Raw genomic sequence first — 25190 nt, forward strand, 5'->3', positions numbered from 1 at the left:
ATTTTCTTTCATTTGGCTTATTGTGTGTCTTTGGGACTGAACAATTTGATGGAAGCGTAAAAACCCAAAAAGGCACACTTATCCGTATTACGTTGTATTATTTTTATTTTATTAGAAAAAGACAGACATGTTTTTTCAGGCCGGTACCGATACTGATTATTAGTAGTCAAGGTGACAAATAACCAATAATGGGAGCTGATGTTAAATTTCAGTAAAAGGGAATTTTCCCTTTCAGCAGCAAAATTAAAAAAATTATCAACTCTAACTCTTAACTTTCCTAAAATGTCGTTACGCATATGTTTGTTGAACAACTCTTTAAATTTGCAAACTGTTGAAGTTTTGCTTTTGTTTTATTTTTTTAATCTTAGGCATCTTTGTTCTAAAATTCTAACAAAAAGTTCAGGGAGATCCCGGGGTCATCAGCATGTCTTAAAAAGTTAAATGAAAACGTAAACAATAGCTCCCTATAGATTTCTAAAGTGAATAATTGTTTCCAAAATGTTAAACTTCCCCTTATGCAGTAGCTGCTTTAATTTCAAAGAAAAACAAAAGGTGCAGAGAATTCCCAGGGTCAGCAGCAACTCCTTACAAAGTGAACTGGGTTTTTTTTTGTATCATTACGACTTATTCCGAGTTCCCACGCGGTAAGGCACAGGAAGTTTAGGTATGTTAATTAACGTTCTAGCCACAAAGCTAGTACATAAACAAATACAGTGCAACACAGCCCTTGGCTAGCTCGTGAAATGCTTTTGGCGCTATGCCATACTCATACTTGACTATTAATGTATATCGACATAAGTCAAAACTAGTGCAGTGCCCAAGCCAATTTCCAGCAGCATTTAAACAGACTATCACGTGACAAGTGTTATTCATGGTTTTATAATATAATTATTACATGTCATTGTCTGGTGGAAAACTCGTATGTCCAAATATTATCATACAATGCATATGCAAACATATATTATACAGAGTTCAAATGGTGCCCGCACCTGCAGAAACAAGTACCTGCAATTCATGTATCAAAAAAAATATGCTTTACCTTTTGTCAGGAAATTTGATTGAGTCTTAATCATCACTTTAATAATGATAGAGAAAGGCTATTAGTGCATATTGAAAAGATATGTAGTTCCTACCAGGAACATACAATGTGTGCATGGGAAATGAACAGTATCTGAAGATACAGTAATGAAGTATTTCTATTTCCCACCATTACAAAAATGTAGTGGGACATTGGGGAAGAGGGGGCGAGCCTTACCAGACGGGATGGTGAACCCGGGTGGCAGCTGGATGGTGGTCTGCTGCTGGGGCGGTCTGACAATGAGCTGGGGTGCAACGATCCTCTGAGTTGTGGCCAGACCAGGCCGTGTCGGGGTCTGCGGGGTTGGCGAGGCTGCGGCGGCTGGAACAGCGGGGATGGCAGGAACGGCAGGGGTGGCAGGAATGATAGGTGTGGCGGGGGCGGCGGTGGTGGTGGGCCGGACCGTGCTGATCGTAGTGGTCACCGATGTGGTCTGACGACCGACGCAGCTTGCTGTAACTAGGGGGGCCGCTATGGTTGTAGTGGTGGTCGTAGTAGCGGTTGTGGTTAAAGGTTGAGTTACTGTGGTGGTGCTAGCGGTGGGTGTTGTTGTCACGGCAACGGAGGAAACAGTGTTTATGACAGAGCTTGTGGTGACACTTTTGGACTGACAGTCGCTGGGAGCCCCTGCAGTGTCCGAGGCGGTTTTAGTGTGATTCTCCTGTGCAGGTGGCGAGGAGGAGGGTGGGGAGGCAGATGGGGGTGAGGTGAGAGGGGGCGTCTGAGCACCTTGCTGGGCCAACGCCGACACGCTGGTACCGTTCTGGGCTATGCTGGCCACGATGTGACTGGGGAGTCGGTGCAAGGCGATGGTGGGGGTGCCCCGGTCCAGAGCGATGGCCGATTGACCCGCAGGTAGACTGGCGTTGGGGAGGGTGAACGTCGACGTATTGATGGCTGAGGTGCTCGCCGGCCGGGGGTCCGCGGGGCTGCCGCAGGCGTCGTCGGCCCCCGCCGCGAGGCTGCTGCCGCCGCCGTTCCCTCGGGCGGTCACGGCGGCACCGTTCAAACTCTTAATCCGAGCTGAGGCGCTCCGTCGCGGGGTGATGAGGCGTCGTTTCGAAACGTCCGTGTGAGGCTCACCTGAGTCCGGGGAAGCCTTCGCGGTGGCGGCGGTGCTGATGCTGCTGACCGGCGGGGAAGTTGACAAGCCGGACGCGGGTAGTGTTGTGATGGATGCTCCATGTGATTGAGAGCCACTGTTGCTGGCGGCATCGGCGGTGGCTGCAGAGGTTTCAGCGGAGGAAGGGGTGCTTCCCTGGGATGGAGATGTGACAGCTTTTTCCGTGGAGTTTAAATCCTGATGCATGTCGGGTTTATTACGGCGCCCTTGTTGTTGTTGATCTAGTGTTGTGGAGCCCACCGGAGCTGGTAGCGTTTTCCCCAAGTGATGGTTAGCGGGAGCAACTGAGCCAGCGCCTCGGCTCTCGTCAGTTTTGCCCGCCGAGTTGCTCTGGCCGGACAGCTGAGACTCCAGAGAGCCGACCAAGTCGCTCACAGCCTTCTCATCCACCTCGGAAAAGAGCATATCTTCCAGGGGGTCGGAGGCGCCCGCCATCTCTGATCTCCGATTGCTGTCTTTTTCTTTTTACTGTGCGCATGCGTGTTACTAGGCATTGTGGGAATGAGTCTGACGTCATTAGACATTTTTCAGGAGCGAGGCGAAATGGTCGTATTTCTTGTTCGTTTTCCGTTCTTAAATTATGAATATAGCCGAACGATGTACATTGTCATGTACATGATGTTTTTACGAGTCAATAATAATATTAGAAAGTATATATCGTACCAAATGTTCTACAGTATTTCTGAATTTGCGAGCAGACAATATGGGGGCAGGGCGAAGGGATCCCGTGAAAACTCGCGATAAAACAAAAATGGAAACAGCTTGATTCTTGCCTGCTTATTTCTTCCAATCGCCTCTTCGTAATAGTCTTGAAATAAAACCAAAGTTATCATTATTGTGTGCAAATTAATTATGTCGTAAAGAAAAAAGAGAGGAAGCGGTGGGTGTAACTTCGGAAGCCGCGCCAGCCTTTCTTCCCACAATCCTTTGCGGTGGTTGAAAAATAATCACCACGGCCATGTCGTGTCGTAGAAATCGATTTGGGCACGGACGAGAGAAACTCACTTCCTAACTTACTTTCTCCGGCTAAATCGTCTTGAAATTGCAGTCTAGAGCTTTGTCATTTTGACGCCTCTATTGAGAGAGAAGCATTTAAAAACCAAACGGGTGCGCTAGATATTAAAAGCGGCGAAAATGAGCGGAGGAGGAACGCCGTATATCGGTAGCAAAATAAGCCTCATCTCCAAGGCCGAGATTCGCTACGAAGGAATTTTATACACCATAGACACTGAAAACTCCACCGTAGCTCTTGCCAAAGGTAAGCCCGGTCATCAAGCGGATGCGTTTTATTTCTAAAAGTCACCTAAACAACCGATTTTGGCGACTTTCGTGAGCAATGATGACAGCGGTTTTCTCGTAGTTTAGCCAGCTAGCTCACTAGCTAACGTGTGCCCTTTGTTTACGTTGTGTTGGCGCTAGCTTGTGTTAGCTAAGTCAAAAATGAGTTAGTTAAACTTTCCAGACGCATTAAAAGTAGCATCTGGGATCTCATGAACAATTTTGGACATACTTCTGCTTGAAATAATGTAGGTCATATATATATAAATACTGGATAACCTTAAAGCTTTTCCTGCTTTATGATGTCATTTATATGCCAATCTCATACCAAATTGATTATCTGAATGACAATGCTCATTTCTCCAAACAGTTCGCTCATTTGGAACTGAGGACAGGCCCACCGAAAGGCCCATACCGCCTCGGGATGAGGTCTTTGAGTACATCATCTTCAGGGGAAGCGACATTAAGGACTTGACCGTATGCGAGCCTCCTAAAGCTACCAGCAGCCTGCCTCAAGACCCAGCCATCGTTCAGGTGAATCATCTTGACAGCATCCATCCGTACATTCATTGGGGGAAACGCAGGTGGTGGCAATCAACTTGATGACTGCGGACAAACTTTGTTACACTGTAGCGCAGGGGTGGGCAAACTCGATCCTCGAGGGCCGGGGTCCTGCAGATTTTTCCTTCTCCAACACAGCTGATATATGATCCGCTCATCAGCAAGCTCTGCATAAGCCTGATAACGATCCTGTTGATTGGAATCGGCTTGTGTTGGAAGTGGCAAACCTCCAAAACCTGCAGGACTCCGTCCCTCGAGGGCCGAGTTTGTAAAATAATGGTAGCTCGTTAACATTAAACTTTGCGGTTCACCCGGCCGCATGTTTGTGACTTATGGCTTAAAACATGCTTTTTTTGGTAAGTTTTATGTGATATTCTGAAATCCTAAATTTTAGTTTTTGATTATCTGTAATTAGCCATAATCATCAAAATTGCAAAAAAAAAAAACAAATTAATAAAAGTTTGAAATATTTCACTGTGTAATGAATCAGCGTATGAAATGACTGACATTTTTAAAAATCTTTTTCACGAATTTTTACAATATGTTCCTATATATTACACACATTTATGGCCTAATTCATGGTTGTCAAACATACGGACCATGGGCTGGATCAGGCCTGCAAAGGGGTTTATTAATCTGGACCGCAAGACAATTTTGTAAAAAAAATGGTAATGTCGGGCTAATTAATCAGCCTGCCACAATCAAAACATATAAATTCATAATTTCACAAGCAGTACTCGAATGAGCAAGCAATGTCATTTCAACACTGACCGTCCTGGATGTCATTATTTTACACACAACATAAAGTTATGGTTTGTTTAAAAATAATAATCATTGACCGACACAAATTTAATAACTGGTAACACAAATACAAGGATTAACATCCTTACGACTTCATTATCTGCGCCACACAATGCATTCTGGGAACAAAATATTTGCAAAACGGGTAGATTTAACACGTCCGTTACTCATACAGGCAAATTGTTGCCGCGTTCCATTTTACCAATCCGGCCCACTTGGCCCATATGTTCCTCCATGCAGCCCCTGAACTAATGAGTTTGACACCCCTGACCTAACTAAAGAAATCAGTTACTGCTTTCTTGCATGTTTTTTGTACATGAAAATTCTTCTTTTATTTAAGTTAAACAAATAATAAATGACACAGAATTGTAAAGCAGTCAAAGGTTCTGCCTGTAATTAAATATCTTAGTTCTAAGAGTTAAGGGACCAAAATATAAGTTATTTCATTCATTAAGCACGTCCCTGCCCCGAAAGATGATGTACTCGAATGGCCCTTTCAGTACGCCTGTCCTAAGCTCCAAAAGAACAAATGGGGAAGAACTAAATTGAATAAATAACTCGTGAATTAATTAAGAGTTTGTATTTGTGCTTGCAGTCCTCCCTTGGTTCGAGCAGCAGCAGCGCGGCGGGCCCGCCGCCGTCGTTCCAGTCTGCCGCAACGTACGCTCCCTTCAGCAGGGCCCCCGTGCAAAGCTATGGACAGTTTGGCGGCACACCCATGGGCGCGCCGCAGTTTGGTGCACCCAGAGGTAAGAAGGCGCAAATGCCCGTTGAAATTGGCATTGCTGTCGTACACGTGTGAAAGTAAAATCTGTATTAACAATTCAAAACAATACACGCATACTTTAGAAGAAAATGGTGTCCAGTCCACTCAAAATGCCCGGTTGTACAGTAGTTGTAGTCTTTTAGTTCCAAAATTGGCTCTTATCAGATGAACAGTTGACGAGAGCTGTCTTAACAGATTTGTCTGCGTGGCGGCCATGTTGGCAGGAGCAGCGTCCCCATGACTTTACTATTATGTTAATGATAGACACAAAAAACGCACTTGACTGATCCCTCTAAAAACGTCATCTTGTTGTTTGCAAAGGACGCACCAGCCCTCAGCTGGACCACCTTGCAAAGAGCTCCGCCCTGGATCAGGCCACGCAGGCCCCTCCCTCGGCCATCCCGGCGCCACCGGTCGGACAAAGGAGTCAGGCGGCAGCCCCGGCGCCTCGACTCATCGGGGCTTCTGTCGGCAACCAGAAGCCCCCGGACCTCCTGGAGCAGAGAAAGGGTGAGAACTGAACTCTCTCGACGACACTTGACCTTCTGAGTTCTTATTGGTTTGCCTTAAGGGCGTGAAAGTCAATTTTGTCCATGTTGGTTTAGCTCCCGAAGTGCCGAAAGTGACTCAAGGGGATCGTGAGCATAGTGCCGTTGAAAACCGGGACCCCAACCGACGTCAAGGAGGTTTGTAGTTTGCATCTTATGTGCACAATAACACCAAATCTTTTTTTGATGACCACTTTATGCTGTATCCCGTCTTGTAGTCACAAGTTCATAATCAAGATCAGACGATATGGAAAAATTAATTGTGATCTTTTTTTTTGCCTTGTTGCCCAGCCCTCATTTTCCATTCTGTTGAAATACGTGCCCTGTGTGGCCTGTATGTCTATTGACACACGCGCTCTGTGCAGGTCAATGCTACATGTCTGCAGGCAGCCAACCGGTGCGCCGCGGGCGGGGGCGGGGCAGCCGCAGCCGGGGCAAAGTGAACGTGCGCCGGGATGGAATGATGAAGTTCGAGGAGGACTTTGACTTTGAGACGGCCAACGCTCAGTTCCACAAGGACGACATCGACAAGGAGCTGCAGAACAAGCTCAAGCTCAAAGGTGACGCATACGTTAAACCAAACGCACGCTTAGTTATCATTTGTGCTTTCACAGTTTAAAAAAAATAATAATTTCTTTAGATGACAAGGTGGAAAAGACGCCAAATGGCGAAGAAGCCGACCCCGAACATCCGAGTGCGGAGGCGGCGGTCGAGGAAGAGGCGGCGGCGGCGGCGGCGATACCTCCCTGTTACTACGACAAGACCAAGTCCTTCTTCGACAACCTGTCCTGCAACGATTCCAAGTATTTACGACATTGTTTGACTAAAATGGAACCTCTTAAGTCCAGCACAATTAATTAGCGCAAAGATTTAAACAACGCTGCTCCACCTACAATTTTCTTAGCGCCGTCCGAGGAAAGTGACGACTACTATTCATAGACGCGGGGAAGGGGCAGCAAGGTGGGCTGCCAGGCTAATGAAGCACTGGGGGAAACCCTGCAAAAAATTGGAAGTATTATGTTGGAGTTGTTACACGGCAAAAAAGTGCAGAGAATAAAAATCAGAATAACACAATGAGGAAATTGAATGAATTTGTAATAGTAGAAAAAAAAATTATGATGAGTGGTAAGTTTGGTAAGTGATAGGCCCAAAAATGTTTAGAATTTTACAATTTATTCATAATATCAAGAACGTGTTATTTATAAGTCTCACTATAATCATGATGTGGTTGTAATTTTTTTCAAATAATTTATTTTTAATGTTTCAATATTACCTGACATGTTCAATATCCAAAATATGTGACTTCAGAGGTTCTATTATATTTTTATAATAAACACCAAAAATGTATATGCTCAAACATTTACATTTTGCATCATACACTCCTAAACTGTTTTTTATTTTTTGTGTATTTTTAGTAAGTTGTTGCATGATGGAGGATTCACAAGGTACGTCGCATGTTTAGCAGCGTTTTGGTCGATGCGTCGTCCACGAAATCGCTGATTGTCTGTTTTGCGTGGCAGAGAGCGGAGGTCGACCTGGGCGGAAGAGCGGCGGATGAACGCCGAGACGTTCGGCATCCCGCTGAGGCACCACCGCGGCCGAGGCGGGTACCGCGGCGGCCGAGGCTACATGGCGCCCCGCGGGGGGCGGGGCCGGCCAGCCAGCCGAGGCTCCTTCGGCCAGCCTCGAGGGGCGCCGCCCGGCTTCCGAGGCGGCTTCAGGGGCGGACGAGGAGGCCGCGAGTTCTCCGACTTTGAATATGCGGTAAATCTCTACAAACTGTTTTATTTGATCTTATTAACTCATTGACGGCTATAGACGTCAAAAATTCATTTGAACAATTTCTATTAGTTTATTTTTTCCACTTTTGTTAACAAGAGTATAAAAACCTAGGGGGAAAAACTACATTTAGAACAGATATCCAATTTGTGATTAATCGTGAGTTAACTAGTGAAGTCATGTGATTAAGGAAAATTTTAATCGCTTGATGCTACAAATTTTTTATAATCTTTTCTTCTTTAAAAAAAAGTTTTTTTTTTTTAATCTTTTTTTTTTTATTAAGAAAAGTTTATTAAAAATTAGGGGCATTAGGCGATTACATTTTTTAATCATAATTAATCGCATGACTTCACTAGTCAACTCACGATTAATCACAAATTGGATATCTGTTCTAAATGTTAAATTTTTTTCACCTAGGTTTTCAAACTCTTAACAAAAATTAGGAAAAAAATTAAACTAATAGAAATAGTTCAAATGATTTTTTGACGTATATAGCCGTCAATGGCAGTGAATGAGTTAATGGGTGTTTTTCCAACAATCATGTTGTTTGATTTGGTTGCCATTGTCTGTTTCAGAAGGACAACAAGGTGGCGGCGTAGTCCCGCCCACTTGGAGGACGACCAATCGTAGCTCTTTCAAACCTTGTTCTTGGGTCCCGACATTTGCCAGGAAAGAAGGAACACGCAGCAGCGTGTCACCTCCATTTTCTTTTTCTTCTCCCTTGACCTCAATTCATTACAAGTGGTGTAAATAAGCGGAGTTGGTCAGCTCGCTGACTGTGCTTAGATAGCTTTATTTTTTTCTTCTTCCGTTTCATTTTGTTTTACTTCAATTTTGAACGGGACATTGTGTGGCGACAGCCTGAAGGAAACCAAATTTGAGCGCATCCGGCATGATGAAACGTGTGTAGAGAAGTTCACTATTAACAGTTTTTTCTTCTTCCGAGAGCGCTTTCAGTAGTTAGCCAGCAGCCAAAAAGTTTGCATTCTTCTCCCCGGTCAGCCACTTGCACGCACGATGGCATCCCCAATATCTTTCTGTGAAGCTTTTTGTTTAGTTTTCTCTCAAACAAAAAGGGACAGCAACTGGATATGTGACATGACTGATTAGTATATTTTCATTATTTTGGCTCCACTTTGTATTTGGGGAGTGCCTTCAATGTGGGGTGGGTGGATGGGCGGGGATTTTTCTACAGCTCTCCCTTTAATGTTGATGCTTTCTGGCAGATGTATTGATTAAAAAAAAAAAAAAAAAAAGCACTAGGGAGGTGATAAAACTTGTTGCAAATGGTGAAATAATAAATACACGGAAAATGATAAATAAATGGCAAATAAACCGTTATGTAAATGTATAGGTTAATGTTGCACACGTGAGCCCGACACTGCATGATGACCGATCCGTCGATTTGAAACCAGCCCGAGACGGATGGGAGAATTATACATGGAGAACCATCTGCAACTGTTTAGTTTTCGTAAGTTTGTTACTTCTTCCAAGCTTCTGGAACATTTTGAAAACCAAGGAATTGTTGTTTTCCTCCTTGAGAGTATCAGTAAAAATTGAGTTTTTACATTAAAGAAAATAAAGAATTCAAAAGAGCATAATATCCATGTCTCTTGTTTTATTTATTTGAGGTTAAAGTAATGTTTTGTTCCAAGTTAACGTTGATAATCTAGCAAATTATGTTTTTGTTTTTTTAGCATTTTACAATAATAAAAATTTAATATATTATGGCAAAATAATTAAATCAATTTCTCTGTAATAAACATGGACATAAAGAGGTCTGTTCATGATCTCTACAGAATATTTTAAATATAAAATACATTTCGTTTTTGAACCATTTTAGTTACACGATCGTCTCCAGGAAATGACGTCACCCCACTCGTACCATCGCCGCTGTACGTCAGATGGCGCTGTGAACTCTTAAATTGAAGTTTGCTACTCGCCAAAGAAGGAACGAAGAAGAATAGGAAGTAAAAAAGAGAAGCAAGGAAGAAGCAACATTTCTTCGATGAAAGCGTAAAATGTCGATCGTTTTTGTGCCTCAAAAACTACGCGGCAATGCCAAAATCAACCACGAAACTATACAGAGGGTAAATAGCAACATTAAAAAGGCTAGATTAACGCAACATGTCCATTTTGTTGTTTCCCCCCCCTTTACTGTGCTAAAGTTAGCTTCACTTTTGCCACCTTTCTCTTTATGTAGCCGTTTGTTTTCTTTCCCCAGCTACTGGACGAAAACGACCAGTTAATACGATGCATTGTCGAGTACATGCAGAAGGGACGAGCCGTGGAGTGTGTCAAGTAAGTCAAAACACTGGGAATAAGGTTGGAATAATAAGTCTTACAAGTACAAACAAATATATCGTTATATTGATTTTAACGAGGAAAACGTAGTACAAGTAATATTGCAAAAATAAATAAAAGTTATTTGAACGAAGTCGGGATATACATGTTTTTGCGAAACTACAGAAACATTTTTCGTAAACATTAAGTCAAGTTTGATGGTTTGCGTTCGCAGGTATCAGCAATTCCTGCACCGTAACATTGTGTACCTGGCAACTCTGGCTGACGTCAGCCCACCCGACAACGCACCTTCATCCTCGTCAGTTGTAAGGAAAGCCTTCAAGCAGCACTTTTGTCTCCTTTATCTGCTATTCTTCCCTTGTTTTGCTCGTCTGTTGCAGTGCGACCAAAGATCAGCCTCCACGCAGCCGAGCGACAACACCAATGAAGGAAGTTGATACAGACCACACCTCATTATTATTTATGCCATGCCGTTCTGCCTCTTTGGATTTATTTTTGCACATTATATGAAGACGTGTTTGGGTCACACTGAAAAGATCATTATCTTGAGATGGTATTTCACAAGAATAGTCGTGAGGAAAATTGTTGCAAGTTTTCTGTTCTTTTTTTGTTTGAGATGGTCAATATAAAAGTCATAATGGAATGAAAAAATTGCTTTTTTTACTTTTAATTTTTAACAAGGTTTCGTCATTTACAGCGTGGATGTTGTTTTACCAGAATAAAATAGTAATTTGAGACAATCATTAGAGATAAAACATTGAAGGCTTCACACCATTTTGTCATGATACAGAAGGATTTATATATATATATATATAATTATCATTACAAATATAGTAGTCATTGGTGAGGGAAAATATCACATATTTTAGATAATTTGAAATAAAATGTTATTTACTGGAACATATTTTAGAATAAAATAACTCATGAATGAATTAGAGATTACAATATGTATGAGGATAAAATATTCCAGATTTAATTATATGTCCTTATTTGAGCATAAGTGGCTATGTAATGAGGAATTTTTGACTAAAATTGTGATAGTATTTTTGTTTAACAGGAAAAGAAGACTATTCTGGTAACAAAAAAATATAGCTCTTGAGACAAGATTTTTTTGTTCTTATGCAATATTACTGCATTTTATTCTTGTAAAAAACAAATACTACTACATCCCAACAATCAGTTTTTCTTGTCAATGTGGCCCTAAATGTATTGTATTATATTGCACTTTTATTTATTTTTCTTCTTTTCCCCAATTTCTTATGTTGTTCATGGAAATACTACCTTAGTAAATACAAATAAATGCAAAACATTTATGCTAACATTTATTCCCTTTCGTGTCATTTTGTAAAATGAACACTCACGAACAAAACAGACAATAGAAACAATCAACTTGCTAGTTGTTTTTATTCGTTTTTTCCTCCTTTTTTTTTTTTTTTTTTTTGCATTGCTGGTAGATTTCTAGTCGCCAGCGGAAAAGAACACGAAGCAACGTAAGCCAAGCAGCCCCGCCCCCCTTCAGATGTTACCATTTTGCCATCATTTTGGATTTCCCTTGCCGCCATAATAGTTAAACCGTTTGGCATGGCAGGGAAAAAATAGTAATAAGCTAACAGTTACAAGTCTGTCTTCAGAAAAGTAAAGAAAAGAAAGAAGGTTTAAAGGGAGCGAACAGACCCCCCACCCCCAAAAAAAGCAGAACCTCTATGTTGATTGTGCAAAGCACATTTAACTATAAAAAGATAGATATATTTATATGTATGTACAGCAAAACTGTAAACATTTTGAAGTGTGTTAGTTTTTTTCTGGTGTCATAAATACAGGCAACATTGGCATCTGCAAACATCACAAAAAAAGAACATTCGGGGCTTTTGCCGTAAAAACCAAATAAAACAACTTTTTTTTTAGCATATTTGGTAAAGATGGACGACTTGTGTGTGCTTCTTTTTTTTCACATAAATCGGGAAAGTGGAAAATAACCTTGAACTACATTTATTAATACTGCTGAGAAAACATAACGCGGAGCCGCGGCGTCCAATTTTGCGGGGGGGCTAAGCGAATGCACCGCCGTTCCGTCTCCTGCTTTGGTTGGGAACAAGTGCTATCATCAGCAAAATGGCACGTATTTAACATCACATCATTTCCGTGTGTGTCTCGGATGAGAAAAATTTATCATAAACAAAAAAATACAACCCAAAAAAAAAAAAGTCGTGTATTTTGCGTGTTAACTGTGCTGAGCCTGCTCAAAGCCTCTTTAAAAATGTAAGGAAAAATGAAAATGTATGTTTATCATGTACATGCTAGCTGTACATTTGGCAGTTACAGCTCGCTAGGTTGTTGTTGTTTTGTTTTTCAAGCGGTCTCCAGCTCTTGCCTTGAAGGGAGGCTCTCCGAAAGGGCAGAGAAATGACCGCTTTGTAATAAGAATATTAATAATAGTAGTGAGTAACTTTAGTAGTAGTTGGGAATGAGGGGAGAAAATGTCAAAATAGGTCTCTGTGATAGACGAGTATCAGGGCCGCGCGGAAATATAAGGAAAACTGTTCAGGTATGAGCAAAAATGTTAGGCGCTAAATTAGTTCGTAATGTTACGAGAACAAAAGTCGTAAAGTAACAGGCAAAAAAAAAAGGGGGGGGGGGATATGAAAAAACATTGTAACGTTACAACAATAAAAGTCGTACAGTGGCCAGTCGTATGAGAAAAATGTTAAGTTAGTTACTAACAAAAAACTGTTACCGGAATCAAGCAGTACAGTAATTAGCAAAAATGTTAACGTGACATGAGGGGAAAAGTTGTCATTGTTACGATTTATGACTTTCCTGTCACATTCACAGTTCAAACTTTCTCTTATTATATTTTTTTTATCATTAAGTAACAGTAATAACTATAGCCGACATTTTACGAGAATGAAGTTGGATGACAAAAAACATAATTAGGAGAATGAAACCTGGACTTTGTGAAAAATGTCTTCAATTTTGACATATGGGAAAATTATTTATTAATTTTTCCTCTCACAGTTCTGACCCCCCTAAATGTTTGGAATTTATTTAACTATATTCTTATATTTAGATATACTATGACTATGATCCCCTCCCCTCCCCCAACCTTTATTCCCTTAATATTACAAGTTCCGACTTCATGAAACCAATACGATACTCACAATAAGGTGAAATTTAATGGTTTAGTAAGTTGCAATTATTTTAGCAAAGACACAATTTGGTAAGAATGAGGTTGGACCTTTGTGAGAATTTTTTATTTTTTTTTACTTTTGTAATATTATGAAGCATAGTTTACAAGAAAAGCAAGTTTAAATGTCAACATTTCCACTATTTTTTAATATAAATATTTGATATTGTATTTAGAGACAGAAATAATGATATTCCCCCATTTTCAACTTTTTTTCCACATGAATATGTTTCATAATCAAAGAAAATTTATTTTCTATTTCAGAAAAATATTCTCAACAATTTTGACTTTATTCTTGTAACATTACAACCCCCCCACTTGACTATTCTTTCCTAAATAAAGCTTTGGCTTAATTTTTTTGTGTGAAATTCTGACTTTTTGCTCAAGTTCAATTTCATTCTCTTAAAAGTTGGACTTCACTGTTGTGCTTCAGCCTTAATGGTTGTGGTCGGATGCATTTTTCCTGTCCGCGTGGCCCTGATAGCGTGCGTGTGGAAGTACGTAGAAAAGGTGGAGTAGATAGAGCCAGTGTGTTTACTGTTAGCATGTAGCATGTAGCATGCGTACCGGCCGGCTCAGTACTGGTGCAGGAAGGACGACCTGTGCTCGTGTTTCAAGGGGAACGACTTGAAGGCCTTCATGCCTTTCATCTGCTGCTGCTGCTGCTGCTGCTGCTGCTGGGCGAAAGGAAACGGCGTGGAGATGGCGGCAGCGGTCGAAGGCGAGCAGTCCCCGCCGCCGGCCGCTGACCACACGGGGGACTGCAGCATCTGCAGGGAGTCGCTCCATTGCGACGACGAGGGCGGCGCAAGATTCATCTGGTGGTACAAGGAAGAGCTGGGATTGGTCACGCCGCCGCCGCCGCCGCCGCCGCCGTGGGCCGAGTGCTGCCACGGCGCTTTGGGAGGCCACGTTTTCGTTTTGCTGTCCTGAGGAAGACGGCACAAAAAGATGTCAGAAGAGGTCGACTACTAAAAGGGTTAGTTAGCATTTCAGTGTTTACAAAGATTACAAGGTTTGTTCTAACAGGGACAAAAAGACTGGAATAAAGTGAGACTATAATGCGGAAAAAGTATTACAGGGGAAAAGTTACAATAATAAAGAGTTGATTCTGTCACGACTTAATATCATATTATTATTACAAAAAAGTTTAAAGATTAAAAACATTATTATATATATATATATACTATGTCATAATTTCAAGAGAACAAACCTCAATAACTTGAAAAAAAAAAACTAATTGCAAAGAAATTCGAATATTGTCAGAATAAAGTTGCAATATATGAAAGTGGCTGTAATATTCCATTGTATTGTACAAGTTGTCACATTTTGAGAATAAAGTTGCATTATAAGAAGAAAAAAGTTGTTAAAATGTAATGCCACAAATAAACAATGTGATGTGAAAAAAGTGGGAAGGAAAAAAATAAATTCTAACATTACCAACATGAAATTTGTTGAGACTTTTTTCTTAAGTATTGTATAATCATCATTAATATTAATGTGGTAAAAGAAGGGGGGGGGTTAAAATTCAACAAAATATAGTAGAAATTATCATGTGAAGAAACTGAACTTGTAAAAATAAAAACTCGCTACATCGACCAATATATAATATGGCCATTATCAGTAACTAGAAATTAGAACAATAGAAAATTGCTATTAATTTCATGCAATTATAACGAAAATGCTATATTGGGAATTGGAATATATATTTTTAATTATATGTCATTGTTTTTGGCCGTGGAAATGGTATTTTATCAAATCTACTAGTGGTATCTCACCATTAAATATTATTACTATTACTTATTATTAGTGGTACTTGGTAACAGTACTGGTGAATTTTCAAGTGTTGTACTAGTTTGGTCTGAAAAAAAAAAGTGGTATTGAAAATCCCTTTAAAAAAAAAATACAGTTGTAATATTACAACAAAGTCAGTAAAACAGAAAAACAACACAATATTACACATTTTTATATTGCAAGGAATAATGTATAATAATAATAAATTTTACTATTAACACTTTTTTTTTGTACCATAACATTTCTATATTAAAAGAAAACAAGTTATAATACCAAACAAACAAAATAAACTTAAATAACATTTTCGTTTGTATTATATATTATGCATTTATGCATTATGTATATAGTATTATGAGAAGACGTAAAGAAAAACAGTCATTATATTACATTAAGCTGTTTTTTTTTTTAAGAACCCCAAAAATATTTTCCCCAAGAAAAAGCGCTGAAAATGAATTGCATGCTCTCTGCCGCCCCCTTGTGGCGCATGAGTGCTTGTTACCTGGCTGTCGTCAGCCATGTGATGGAGGGGCGGCGAGGGCAGTTTGCAAGCTTCCGGCTCTCCGCAGCTGTGTTTCCTGCACACACACACACATTTTATGATGACCGTGTATTCCGTGTATGACAAGTACTACGAGGAATTGCGTATCTTTGTCTATCATGAGTAAAGCCAATAAAAAATAAAAAATAAAAAAAGAACTGTTATTTTGGTTTGTGGCGGCCATTTTAGGGTCATCTGTGGGTATTCTTCAAAGATGGATACCTCCTTGAGATGTTGTCATTTTGATGCTAACAAACTTAAACTACATATTGTATATTACATATCGGTTGTGGCCAAATTTTCAAATCCCTTTTTTGTTAGTTTTTTTTAATGCTAAATTTACCTCCTCTGCTTGACCGCCGCCACGAGGTCAGGTCCAGAGAACATGGAGAAGAGGCTGTCTCCATTGGCGGAAGATGTCTCGTCGCTGGAACTGGCAGAGTCTCCCTGATTGGTCGACCAGCTGCTGTTGACCGCCTCGCTGATAACACAAACAAACGATACTCTTCGATCCTTCAACATCTGCTTTTTCGCTTATTGGCACCAGTGCAGGTGGTGCAACCTACCCCTCGCTGTAGTACTCGGGGTGCGTCCACGTCCTGTGCTGCTCGTCGGGCATGGGCCAGTTGCTCCGAGGGTTACTGGGGCGACGCGGGTGCTGCACCTGACGCTTCTGCTGCATGGCCTGGCTTACACCGGCCACGTAGCGTGCAAACTCCGGGTCGGAGCCCACTGTCGGGGAGAAAAAGGAGAGGATTGGCTTTCTGACCGCCTCAGCTTTTAAAATCAATTAACGTACATATCAGCTTTGTGGTTGTACCTGCAGGGTCAAAGGGCAGCGTGTCTCCCAGGACCCCGAAGACGCCGTCACTCTGCTCCCTGTTGGGCCACGTGTTGTTGCGGGGCCCCTGAGGCTTCTGGCCCAGCACCTCGGACATGACGCTGTCCATGTACGTGCTCACCAGGCCCAGGCTGTACAGGTCCGAGCTCAGGTCCGGCAGCCCCGGGGAGCCGCCCCACTGGCCGATGGGACCCAGGGGCGACAAGCCTCCAGGCGGAGGTTGCTGGCTGGATGAGCCCAGCCACTTGCTGGATGGCCTCTGCTGCGGGGGAGGAAGCTGAGCGGGCGGCGGTGGCGGCTGCTGTCCGATGGGCTGCAGGAGGTGCTGGTAGTACTGCAAGGCCTGGGAGGGGGGCTGCTGGGGTGCAGGCGGGGGCGCTTGTTGTTGTGACGGCGGCGGCGCCGGAGGCTGGGACAAGGTCAGCGCGCCGTGGGAAATAACCGGGGAGGTCGGCGAAGGTCCGGCAGGGGGTTTGAGCTCGGTGGGGTTGGCGGACGCCACCGAGTTTCTCCTCTTGACGAGCGGGGAAGCTTGCTGGGATTTGCCCATGTTGAATCCTGAGAGAAAGTCGATGACGTCCTGCATCTCCTGGTCGGTCGGGAGGTTCATGCCTTGCTCGTCACACGCCAAACCGTTAGCCAGCGGGTTCAGGGGGCCCGCTTCGGAGCCGGCGGACAAAACCCCCATCTGCAACAAGCTGTGCAGGCGACTCTCGCTGTGGCCCAAGCTCTTGGCCTTGTCATCGGAGCCCGTCGGCATGCTGCGGGACGGCGTGCTGGGGATGGAGTAGCTGCCGCCGCTGTTGGCGCTGGACGACGCCTTCTTGGTGAACTTGGACGTCAGCTTGGAGATGGTTTTGGGGAGGCCGCTCGAGGTTTTGGAGTTGCTGCCCGGTGGCAAATCTACATGGCCGCCAAAGTCTGGGCTCTCCCGCTGGAGCTGGATCTGGATAGTTGGCAAGGATTGCTCTCTATGGCCAGGACAGAGACAAGTACAGTCAACCCCAGTTCATCGCAACAGATAGGGCTGCTCGATTATGAAGAAAATATTGATCACGATTAATTTGGTAATAATTGAAATCACGATTAGGACAAGCATTTGTTTTTTGGGACAAAACAAGGAAATGTTTAAACTAGGGGTGTCAGGCGATTACATTTTTAGTCATAATTAAACGCATGACTTCAATAGTTTTCATATTCTTGTTAACATAAAAGTGGAAAAAAATGTTAAATAGAAATATGGCTGCATATTTTTTTTGTCATTGATAGTCATTTCATAATAATTTATAAAACTGAGTTAAAATTAAAAATATGTACTTTACTGTAAAGACGAGTGTGATATTGATTTGTGTTGAGGTCATTTTCTGCCACTCGATGGCATAATTGCATTTGTAAGACATTGACAGCTCAGTACATTTTTCTTTTCATATTAAGCGGTATCCACATGAAGTAATTTTTTTTTTAACTTGACCCCAGTCTCCACACATATACACATTATTACAAAATGTACTGCAATTTTTTTACGTGGACAATTTCCAAGTAAGGGACGGTCATTAATAGTGCGTTAAAAAAAAAATAGTAGCATTAAAGGAACTTTAAATTAACTCAAAATTAACGCACTAATATTTATACCCCTAGTTAAAAAATATTAAGACGTATACATTTCTTTGAAACACTATAATTATGCAAGTTCCTTTTGAACCAAACAGGATTTTTTTTTAGTTAAAACAAAAAAGGTGCATAAACAACTCAAATTATTACAAATTATTATCAATAATCTTTTTGTTTACAATTATGCCGATTTTGTAATTGTGGAGTGCGATAATTGAATTTCAATTAATTGCACAGTCCTAGCAACAGAAAAATTCAAAAATAAATAAATAGCGACACGTTTTTATTCATGACCACAAGCTTCAAGAATATGACTCACTTCCTCTCCTTCCATCTATTAATGTCGAACACGGCTGTGTAGAGCACATCCACCAGGCCGAGCGTCTTCTCCGGATCAAGGCTCCGCTGGAGCAAGGACATGGTTGCCGGGTCCTCCTTCAGACACCTGCAAACAAACAAGCACGCACGCACATTTTTCAAGGCAATGTTACTCTTTGAAATGCAACCGGTTTTGCTCGTGCAAATCCCCTCGAGTCCAGCAAGATGAGATTTTCTGTCTTTTGTGTGTGAGATAATGGCCTGCGAGGTCAACAAGTACAAAGCTTCGGCGCAAAGCTATGTGAGCCCGACAACTCCTGTGGAGCGAATGCGCATGTGAGCCATATCTTTTTTTAATATCGTTTCTTGGGAGCCGAAACGTCTAAAGATCATTAAAAGCGTAGTGATAAACTATAGCGGGTTGTCACTCAGAATGACCTGAAGTTAACTCACAAACTCGCAAATCCTGCTTGGCAATGCAGGCCACCTGCGGCACCAGATGAAGAGCTGATATTCAAAATGAAGATAGAAAAGGCTTCAAGGCTACTGGAGGGGAGCTCAGACTGGTTTTGTATGTGTGTGTGTTTTTGCTGCCTCCAATCATTACAGCTGTCCAAGCCTGGAAACCAAACACGCCGCTCCCTCTAGTTCAAATAGTACTCCCTATAAATCACAAGTAAATGGAAGTGTGCGTCTCATTGAATGTCACATCCTGCTTTTTTTAAATTTATTATTATTTACAAAACACGAAAATCAAACATCAAGCCTTCTGTTGACATTTGTCCATCTTTAGTGTGGCCTCACCACGTGGAAGGAACCTGGACCACCAGCCGGGATCCTTCTAAGGTGATGTGAGGCGCATACGACTCCTTGTTCTCGATCTGAGCCGTGTCGACCACCACCTGAGAGGAAACACACACACACACACTATTGTTATAATGTCTGATATACAATGTTTAAATAACGCAATGATTTCTTTTATTTTGGAATAAGTAGGTCAAGTGTTGCGAAAACTTTCCGGATGCACCGCAAGTATTCCAAGTGTGTTCCGTTCCAATAAATCTAATACAACGCAATGTTCTTCATCTACTTTCTGTCTTTCATAACCCCACCAAGAAAGACGAAGGAGGGAGTTTGTGGGGGAGCCCCTTCTAGGCGCCCCATGACAACAAACAAGTTCTTTGAAAGGCCTTGGCTCCTCGAGAACCTTGCAGCTGGGCCAAAAGGAGGGAGGGCACATGCGATGTGTGTGTGTCTATTTCCTGCGCTGCAGGAAGTCACTCCATTGTTGTTAGGGAACTAAAAACCTCACACATGAAGAAAAAAAAAGGGGGAAAGAACAGCACTGAGTAAGACAACGTGACACGAATGGTTCTTTTTGGGGAGGTACGATTGCAGTCTGACAGTGACTAGTAGTCACGTGTTTTGAAAGATTTGTGGGTGGATAAAAAGAGAAGGGCCCATCCGTCGTCATCAGTCAGATTGTTTTACAGCAAGCTGGCATGGGAAACAGTCCAGACCACACCGAGGAAATAAACACTGCATAAGCGTAAACAGGCTGGTGTTACTCTGCAAAGATTACACCCGCACTGGGAAGGGAGGGGGGAGGGGCTTGCAGGAGGGGCCCTCCCAGGCGAGTCCATCCTTCATCCAGATGTAGCGGGAATGTTTCACTTTTCTGTCTCACGGCGCTCGGATGCCTTAAAGCAACCTGGGTGACCTCGGCTTATTTGAAATACAGAACTCGGGATACAAACGGAAAATGGATTTCATCCATTGTAAGTTAAAACTGCTGCTACAATAAAACCTTTAAAGTAAAAGTCAACTCAAAATGTTCTTTATAATATGCTGTATGCGCCCCCACTAATCTGAACGTGGCATTCTGATTAATATTGTTTGTGGAATATGAATTAAGCAAGAAAATCCACCTGTTTTTATCCATCTCAGACGGCAGCCATTTTGTAAAATGTCGACTGAAAATGACATCACAGTTTCTCAGGGTTCAGGTATCGAACAATCATGCCTGAGCTTGTAAGCAGTTGATTGGTCCTTAACTGAGACCTGAGTTAACTGGGAAGTCATCATAAATTGACAGCAAGTGACAAAATGGCCGCCCCCTGAGATGTATAAAAACAAGATGGAATTTATATTCCTCAACCGTATTATTAATCAAAATACCGTGTTTAGACGAGTGAGGCATATCATTGTAAAGAAAATTTTTGGGTAAGCACATATTAGCTTTCACTAATAGCGAACAGGCCCCGCCCACTTGCAATCCCAACACGGGCAAGTCTAACGATGAACCGTGATACAGCGAGGGAAGACTGTACTCACCAGACCAGCCTGAGCAAACAGCAGCTGCACGGCCGTCTTGCAAGCTCCCCTCCAGCTGGATGGACACACTTGGTTGAGCACTTCGGTGACAGGGGAGTCGTCCCTGGGGGTCACCCCGTTTTGGCCCAGCGCCTCCTTAATGAGCTGCAGCATGGTTTGCTGAGAAGACACACACATATTTATCTTCATCTAAAAGACGACTTTCCGCGTGACGGTATGAAAGCGGCCATACCATCTTCAATTTTAGGTTCTCCGCCGCCGACTCGTTGAAGGATACGCCCTTGAGGAAATGCGAGCCGATCTGCACGGGGATGGTGGGCAACTCGCACTGGATGGGCTGAGAGGTGGTTTGCATCCGGCCAGCCTGTTGGGCCTCTGCCTCACCGCAACAGCCCTAAAAAAAATTAAAAAAAAGTCAGGCATTTAAAAAATTGCCCATCATTCAAAATTGTGTTTGCAAGATATGGCCCACCTGCAAGGCCGCCTCCACGCATTTAGGGTTGAGATGGAAGCCGGCCTTCAGTGCGTACTCACTGTGGCCCAGGCTCTCCAGCGCTGCCTTGTACGCCTGCGGACGGAGAGACACTAAAGTCAGTGCAATGGATGGATAATAGGTGGACATCAGCCGCAACCTATTTTAATGTTAACTAAAGCCAATCAAGAGGGCGTCCAAATATTTACCTGTAAAGCGCTGTCAATCTTCATATTGAGCTCCTTCAGCTGATGCTCTGGGATGTTAGTGTTGTGCGAGCAGAAGAGCTGCTGGACCTGGAGGCCTGCCAGGCAGCCATCACGACCCCTCTCCCGCAGCCTCGACATGGCCTGAGGGTGCAGCAACATTCTTAAGACGTTTTTCCCGCAGCAGTCCAAAGTATAACAACAGATCTGTTTTCATCAGGCAATCTTGCAATGTCTATATTGCATTTTTTTTTATAGATATTCCCAGAATCTACAATTTAGGAGTCCAACTTTTTTAGATGGTGTAACATGAGTGTGGGAGTCCTGGCCATCCTAAACAAACCCAGAAGATATTCTACACAGATCGATCGCAGCAGCCCCCCCAGACACTCTGCAAACCAGAGCACAGCAACGCTCTCTGCTTCATTGTATGCAAACAAGGCAGAAAATGGACCGGAGGGACTGATTAGCTGGAGGACAGTTGAGCTCAGATTACAATAGGGCCTCTCTCTCCCTTGTATGGTCAGTCAGGATTTCTGATAGACACAAAGGGTTCTCAAACTTTTCACAGGAAATTCATTTTTAAGGACACCCATATAGTCCTAACAATTCAATAGCATTTTTTGTTATTCAAGAAAAGACGCCATTATTTATAAAAAATAAATAAATAAAGCGCATGATCTGTAAAAAAATATATATTAAAAAAAAAGCCTTTTAACTCATTCACTGCCATTGACGTCAAAAAATCATTGAAACTATTTGTAGCAGTTTAAAAAAAAATCCACTTTTGTTAACAAGAGTATGAAAACCGAGAAAAAAATGTTTATTGTACGTTTTAAACAGATATAAAATGTGTGATTAATCCTGAGTTAACTTTTGAAGTCATGCAATTAATTACAATTAAAAAAAATAACCGCCTGACGCGATAAAAAAAAAATTCTTATTAAAAATTAGAGCCGTCAGGTGATTAAAACTTTTTATCGTAATTCATTGCATGACTTCACTAGTTAACCCACGATTAATCACAAATTTTATATCTGTTCTAAATGTACAATAAAAAATGTTCTAGATTTTCATACTTTTGTTAACAAAAGTAGGGGGGGGGGGATTTTTAAATAGAAATAGATCAAATTAATTTTTTACGTCTATAGCCGTCAATGGCAGTGAATGAGTTTAAAAAAACACAAATAAAAGACGCCATTATTTTAAAAAAACTGATCAAAAACAAACAAAAAACGCTTCAAAAATAAAAATATAAAAAGCAAATATGCCTTTTAAAAAAATGTTCAATAAAATTAATAAAATAAAAAGTAATATTGTAGGGTTGGGAGATTGATGTGATATGTCACAATCATATCAGTGCTTTTAAGTGGCCCAAAGCTAAACTCAGGTTATTGAGATGTAAATCCTCATATGTATATTGCACTTTTTTTGTCCTTTTTTTTCTTTTCTTTTTTAAATAGGACCACTTAAATTGTAAGTAAAGGAATTATTTTTGTCAGAACCCCAAGCTTTTGTGCTCACTAGGTGGTCCGGCAGTTAGAGAACAACTGGTCCATACCAGTTGTTCTTAATACAGCCTTCCTCAACATGTCATACCTCAGCTGCAGCTTTCCACGAGCGGGAAGCTTCTTCAAGCTCTGTGAGCGGCCCCAGCTCGGCGCTTTGTGCCCGAACGCTGGCTGAGCGCTCTTGGGCCTGCGCCAGAGCCTCAGCCAGACAGGACTGGGCCACGGGTTGGACCTTCTGCAGGGTCTGCGACAGGAACTGGAAGTGGACCTGCATCACCGTCAAGAAGCACCGACCCAGGACCTGGAAGGGATGACAAGAATATTCGTTTAGCAGCCCGCTTGAGTTTTACATTAGAACGTTAAGAATTGTTATCTTTGAGAGGCAAATTCAAGGATGTTTTTCAAACAGATTATGTAAAAATCCCAGCGTGACCGCTAAGTGACCTTAATGAATTTAGAGTGGGCCAGACTACCAAACTACAAGTGTGAACACAGTTTAAATAGGAGGTTGTTTGTACTTGGCGACAGGACAGTCACCCCTTGAAGTTTATTTTGTCGTCCTACTCACAAAACACAAGGAACAAGACACCCTCCATTTTACCGCCATTTCTTTTTCTGGTCCTTGCTGGAAATAACTCACCGTAGTCAACACATGAGCATGTTTACTCCTCAACAGCCTGTCGTCATTGGATTGTGTAAATTTACCTTTTAACTGACACTAGGGTTGTATTCCACATTATTTATATCACGGAACCGTTAAATATGCACGGGTTGCATGGAGGTTAACAGTAGGAATCGGGACAAAAAGGTTAACTGTAGACCTGGTGTGGTCAAGCTTGTAAAACATGTTTGTTGAGTCAGCGCTAAATAAATAAAAGCTTTATCACATGTTCGCGTCAGATTTAGACTCCCAAATCAAATGTTGAGGCAGAAAAACTTAAATGGCACTTTTCTATACTTGACCAAATTTATTACATTTATTTAGCCAGCCAAAACATCTTTTAGGGAGTTTATGGTAGGCTTATTTTAAACTGGGCTATTCTCTGGCAGCTTCCATGGTCACTCATGACCAGTGGTGGGCAAAGTATGACCTGTGTGCCAAACTTGGCCCGCTGCATTCTTTATTTGGTTGAAAAAAGACCCTAGAAAATTGACATTAATTTATGTAATTTTATGGGAAAATAACAACATTTAGTTGGCTTGGCCCCTCATTAAAATGAGGATAATGCCTTCAAATTACTCCATTTGCAGCCATCAGGAATTATTTTTCTCTTTTAATGGACGTACCAACGTGGTATATTTTGACCATATTTAATTGTCCTGTGTTTCTCTTTGTGTTTTTAATTGGTGTTGTTTGAGCAGACGCGGATGTGAGTACGTCAGGTGTTACCAACATGGTGTCAGCGGGAAGATGGCTGCCCCCAAGGACAATATTGATTAGCCTGCGGGCATGTTCTAAATAAAAATAGCTCACCGGTGAAGACATTTTTATTTCCTAGGAATGTTTAAGTTTGAGAATGGAAACACTTGCTGATATTTATATAAAAGTGTTGCCTCTTGATATTTCTGTTTCCTAATAATTGTGAGAAATTCCTAACCCTAACCCTAAGGGAATTTGAGGACATTTGTTATTTCTATCAACTGGAAGCCAATCACATTAATTAGTACTCAAGAAGTAGCTTTCAGTTTCAAAATGATGGCCTGGATGAGGAATATGATCCTATCTGTGCGTTACATTGCACTCGCATTGGCAGATATCCGATTAGTATCGCATTTGAAAGAGGCCCAATTCAAAACATATCCAATTCCTTGCTTTTTTGTTGTTGTTTCTATTTACGCTGCCATGACACATCTCAATTGCAACTCACAACAATTGGGGGAATTGTGATACTTGAAAAATGCAGAAGTCTCGACATCGAGTGATGATGTCATAAAACCCATAAGAACTCAGTGGGAATAAAGCATGCAATGCAGACACAGAACAGATGAGCGCACAAGACACATGGCCTGCCAATGAAATTTGGACTCATTCCATACAACCAGAACGAGCATATGTCATCATTTGAACAACAGCTTGACAGGATGACAAGCAAATGTTACAAAGTCATGCACAGCAACAAAGTGGGGAGAAAAAAAGAAGAAG

At 41.9% G+C, this 25190-nt stretch overlaps 4 protein-coding genes across 5 annotated transcripts in view; 2 read left to right on the top strand and 2 right to left on the bottom strand.

Annotated features, from left to right (window-relative positions):
- The window catches only part of LOC147176834 (transcription initiation factor TFIID subunit 4), a 77655-nt gene extending 74549 nt beyond the window's left edge, over positions 1-3106 (bottom strand). For both annotated transcript variants that reach the window (XM_086070526.1, XM_086070525.1), the window contains exon 1: positions 1256-3106. In XM_086070526.1, the coding sequence (XP_085926652.1) occupies positions 1256-2636 (1381 nt within the window). In that variant the 5' untranslated portion in view covers positions 2637-3106. The remainder of the gene's footprint in view (positions 1-1255) is intronic.
- On the top strand, positions 2777-9537 carry lsm14ab (LSM14A mRNA processing body assembly factor b). The gene is made up of 10 exons (XM_086070527.1): positions 2777-3459; positions 3850-4013; positions 5437-5590; positions 5929-6117; positions 6213-6293; positions 6521-6715; positions 6796-6958; positions 7571-7600; positions 7676-7919; positions 8510-9537. The coding sequence occupies exons 1-10, from the start codon at positions 3336-3338 to the stop codon at positions 8531-8533; spliced, it is 1368 nt and encodes a 455-aa protein (XP_085926653.1). The 5' UTR covers positions 2777-3335; the 3' UTR covers positions 8534-9537.
- A 338-nt stretch (positions 9538-9875) lies between these two features.
- On the top strand, positions 9876-11557 carry ss18l2 (ss18, like 2). The gene is made up of 4 exons (XM_086070692.1): positions 9876-10024; positions 10159-10235; positions 10453-10543; positions 10619-11557. Exons 1-4 carry the CDS (start codon positions 9956-9958, stop codon positions 10673-10675), a joined length of 294 nt encoding a protein of 97 aa, XP_085926818.1. The 5' UTR covers positions 9876-9955; the 3' UTR covers positions 10676-11557.
- A 68-nt stretch (positions 11558-11625) lies between these two features.
- The window catches only part of garre1 (granule associated Rac and RHOG effector 1), a 28053-nt gene continuing 14488 nt past the window's right edge, over positions 11626-25190 (bottom strand). Inside the window, exons 3-14 of the mRNA XM_086070690.1 lie at positions 23136-23348; positions 21540-21680; positions 21331-21426; positions 21091-21252; positions 20859-21017; positions 19329-19426; positions 18526-18651; positions 16575-17566; positions 16321-16486; positions 16098-16235; positions 15716-15791; positions 11626-14351 (exon numbers count right to left, since the gene is read on the bottom strand). Of these exons, the coding sequence (XP_085926816.1) occupies positions 13998-14351; positions 15716-15791; positions 16098-16235; positions 16321-16486; positions 16575-17566; positions 18526-18651; positions 19329-19426; positions 20859-21017; positions 21091-21252; positions 21331-21426; positions 21540-21680; positions 23136-23348 (2721 nt within the window). The 3' untranslated portion in view covers positions 11626-13997. The remainder of the gene's footprint in view (positions 14352-15715; positions 15792-16097; positions 16236-16320; positions 16487-16574; positions 17567-18525; positions 18652-19328; positions 19427-20858; positions 21018-21090; positions 21253-21330; positions 21427-21539; positions 21681-23135; positions 23349-25190) is intronic.

The sequence above is a fragment of the Leptonotus elevatus genome, chromosome 3 (assembly GCF_054856555.1).
Source record: "Leptonotus elevatus isolate MCC_2025b chromosome 3, RoL_Lele_1.0, whole genome shotgun sequence".
NCBI classification, from domain to species: Eukaryota; Metazoa; Chordata; class Actinopteri; order Syngnathiformes; family Syngnathidae; genus Leptonotus; species Leptonotus elevatus.